The sequence below is a fragment of the Vollenhovia emeryi genome, unplaced genomic scaffold (assembly GCF_000949405.1).
Source record: "Vollenhovia emeryi isolate VEMERY1.0 unplaced genomic scaffold, V.emery_V1.0 DF939137.1, whole genome shotgun sequence".
Lineage (NCBI taxonomy): Eukaryota > Metazoa > Arthropoda > Insecta > Hymenoptera > Formicidae > Vollenhovia > Vollenhovia emeryi.
In genome coordinates, this window is record NW_011967229.1 from 994861 (window position 1) to 998114 (window position 3254).

At 33.4% G+C, this 3254-nt stretch overlaps 1 protein-coding gene across 1 annotated transcript; it reads left to right on the forward strand.

Moving 5' to 3' along the window:
• Positions 1-124: 124 nt before the first annotated feature.
• LOC105567453 (retinol dehydrogenase 12-like) lies at positions 125-2999 on the forward strand. Its single transcript, XM_012022340.1, has 6 exons — positions 125-427; positions 1449-1530; positions 1678-1982; positions 2098-2217; positions 2381-2597; positions 2679-2999. Exons 1-6 carry the CDS (start codon positions 310-312, stop codon positions 2824-2826), a joined length of 990 nt encoding a protein of 329 aa, XP_011877730.1. The 5' UTR covers positions 125-309; the 3' UTR covers positions 2827-2999.
• Positions 3000-3254: the final 255 nt, after the last annotated feature.

Below are 3254 nucleotides of genomic sequence, written 5' to 3' on the forward strand. Positions count from 1 at the left end.
AAAACTCTCCCCTACAACATACCTATCTAAGTGGCGAGGAAATCGGTGAGGTGTTACCTTTTCTGCATATTTACCCAGAGATTAAAATTAATTATGTATTTCCGTCGATTAGCAGAAATTAGTTTTTTAAATGAGTATGAGTAAAAATGCCATGTTATATGACGCGAGCGTATACCTGTTCGACAAATAACGTCGACACGTTGTACTGGTCAGATCTGGTGTACTGAAAGCGGTAGTGTATAAATTCCGATAAAAATAGTTTTTGACATATTGGAAATTCGTAGGAGATCTGTAAAGAAGCATCTTAAAATGTGGTTCTTTAATAAAATGTGTACGAGCAAAGCACGTCTTGATGGTAAAACTGTTGTGATAACGGGAGCAAGCAGTGGTATCGGCAAGGAGACTGCCAGAGATTTATATGCGAGAGGTAAGTTTACTGAAATGATGTAGCTTTAAGTTATCCTAAACTTTGTAATTTCAGTAGATATTGTTTCCTATTAATGAAATATAAATTTGTCACCAGTCAGAAGATAACAGTATCACACTGAGAAAAATTTCCATCGGATAAACCAATTAAATGTTTCCGATGGTTAACTTGTCCGATTAGCTTTTCCGATAAAATTATATATACGAGGTGTGTCCCAAAAGTATCCGACCTCTGCATATATCTTTATCCTTGGGCATCTTATTGTGGAAAACAGGTATTCAGTATTTAGGGTGGACCTTTAGGAGTATCCCCACCAAGCGGCATGACCCAACAGCTGTTCAGTCGGCAACGGTACGCAGTTATGTGAGCGTCGAAAACTCCGAGCGTCGCATTTTACAGTGACTGAACGAGTCGAGCAGAGAATTTGTGTTGTAAATTTTGCAATTTGACCTCGAGAATTCTTTGGTTCTTCCGTAGGCACTATGGAACGAATTTTGTGAAATGCGACGCTCGCAATTTTCGACGCTCACACAACTGCGTACCGTTGCCGACTGAAAAAGTGTTGGGTCGTACCGCTTGGTGGTGGTACTTCTAAAGGTCCACCTTAAATACTGAATACCTGTTTTCCACAATAGGATGCCCAAGGATAAAGATATATGCAGAGGTCGGATACTTTTGGGACACACCTCGTATATCCGATGAACTTGATTCGATAAAATGCAGTTACCGATGAAATTTAATCGAAATCCGATCTTTTTTTTTCGAATAAACAATTAAATCAGATTTATCCGTTTGTCACTGGATTATTTGATTATATTTAATCGGGTATTTTTCTCAGTGCGTCATTGTCAAATGGCCATATAACATATTTATATTTCATGAGAGAAAGATTATATACATTTCTTTACTAGAATTTTAGATTCTTTATGTTATCTTTGTAATTCATTTACAATTTCATAAAACTTTTTATAAATCTGTAAAACATATTAAACACATTTTAATAAATAACGTGTGCACTTAGGCGCTAGAGTAATTCTAGCATGTAGAAATATAGAAAAAACAAATGAAGCAATTGACGATATAAAGAACAATCCGCCATCGTGGTAAATATATCAAACTTGTATCATAAAAATTAATTAAATTAACATTGTTTAAATTTATTCATTTTTGTTTTTCCGAAACTTTATTTATCTTAATTGAAGTATTTTATGTTGAAGAAAATGATGATTAGTTTGTATGGCTACTTTTAGGATAACAAAGGATGAATATGAAAATAACGTAGGTGAGCTTGCGATATATTTGCTCGATCTATGTAGTTTGAAGAGCGTGAGAGATTGTGCTAAAAGCTTGCTGACAAACGAAGCAGCTATTCATATACTCATAAACAATGCCGGTGTGGCTGCATATCCGTACAAGATAACGGAGGATGGAATTGAAGCAACATTACAAGTGAACTATCTCGGCCATTTTCTTTTGACACTTCTGTTACTACCAAAAATGCAATCGTCTTCTCCTAGTTGCAGAATAGTCAACCTTGCATCGTTTCTATATACTCGTATGTAAAGCGATATTATGATCGCTTTAAAAATGAAGTAGAATATTTAACGTTCCAGTCGTTCTAGTTTAAAGTACAAATATAATAGAAATATAATAGAAACATTCTTTTATAGTTGCAAACATAAATTTTGACGATATTAATATGAAAAGATCTTATTCACCGTTTTTACGATATACACAAACTAAATTGGCGAATATTTTGTTCACCAAGGAACTCGCTCGTCGATTAAAAGGTATACCGAAAAAGGAAACGTTTCCGATTAGAATACATCACATTTATTTAATACCTGCTAATTAATATTTAGCAGTTACTAATCGATAATTCTTATTAAATATATGTTTTTTATTTTATAATACAGAAGAGATAATTTTTTATACAAAGATTTTGATTTTTAGAAGCAAATATTCATGGGATAAACGTATATTCTTTACATCCTGGTGTGATTGCGACCGAAATAACACGATATAGCGATAGTACGGTATCTTGTATTGCACCTTTTTTCTTTAATACCTGTGCGCATTTATTTGGTAAAAATGTAATACAAGGTACTCAAACTACAATATATTGTTCAATTGATGAGGGAATTGCTAATCAGACTGGACTTTATTATTCGTAAGAACACATGAAATTATTTTTATACAAGGTATAAAATTCAATTCCACATATTGTTCTTTTTTAACTTTTTATACGTAGAAACTGCGGCGTTTCCAACACATACCGGAAGGCAAATGATCGTCAGTATGCAGACAAATTGTGGAATGTATCCTGTCGTCTCTTGGATTTGGAACCTGAAGAAAATTTCACTACATTTTTGGAAACCGTTTCTCGTCAAATGCTGTAGTATGATTTCTTTGGTCTTAAGGGAATTATTATTTTTAATATAAATTTGTTTTAATTTTTAATTTTAATGAATGCAGTGTATTATTCCTTTTATATATCATGAATGTAGATTTTAAAATAAAAAAACCACTATGTAGTGTACACAAATGCTACAATAAATATCCAGATCAACATATATGAAGTTTATATTATACGTTTGTCATATATTTCTTGTTTAAGATTGCATTAATTATGGCGCAGTTTCTGAAAACAGCACTGTTAGAAGCGATAAAGTGATGAATATCACACACTTTATCGCATATGATGCGTGTCCGCCGTTTCAAGACGTCTGTAAGTGTGTGACTTTTTCATGCACAAATGGGTGTTTGATTTTATTGGCGTATGTGACTCTTCACACAGCTGGAGGTGTATAACTTATTTAGGTGGGTG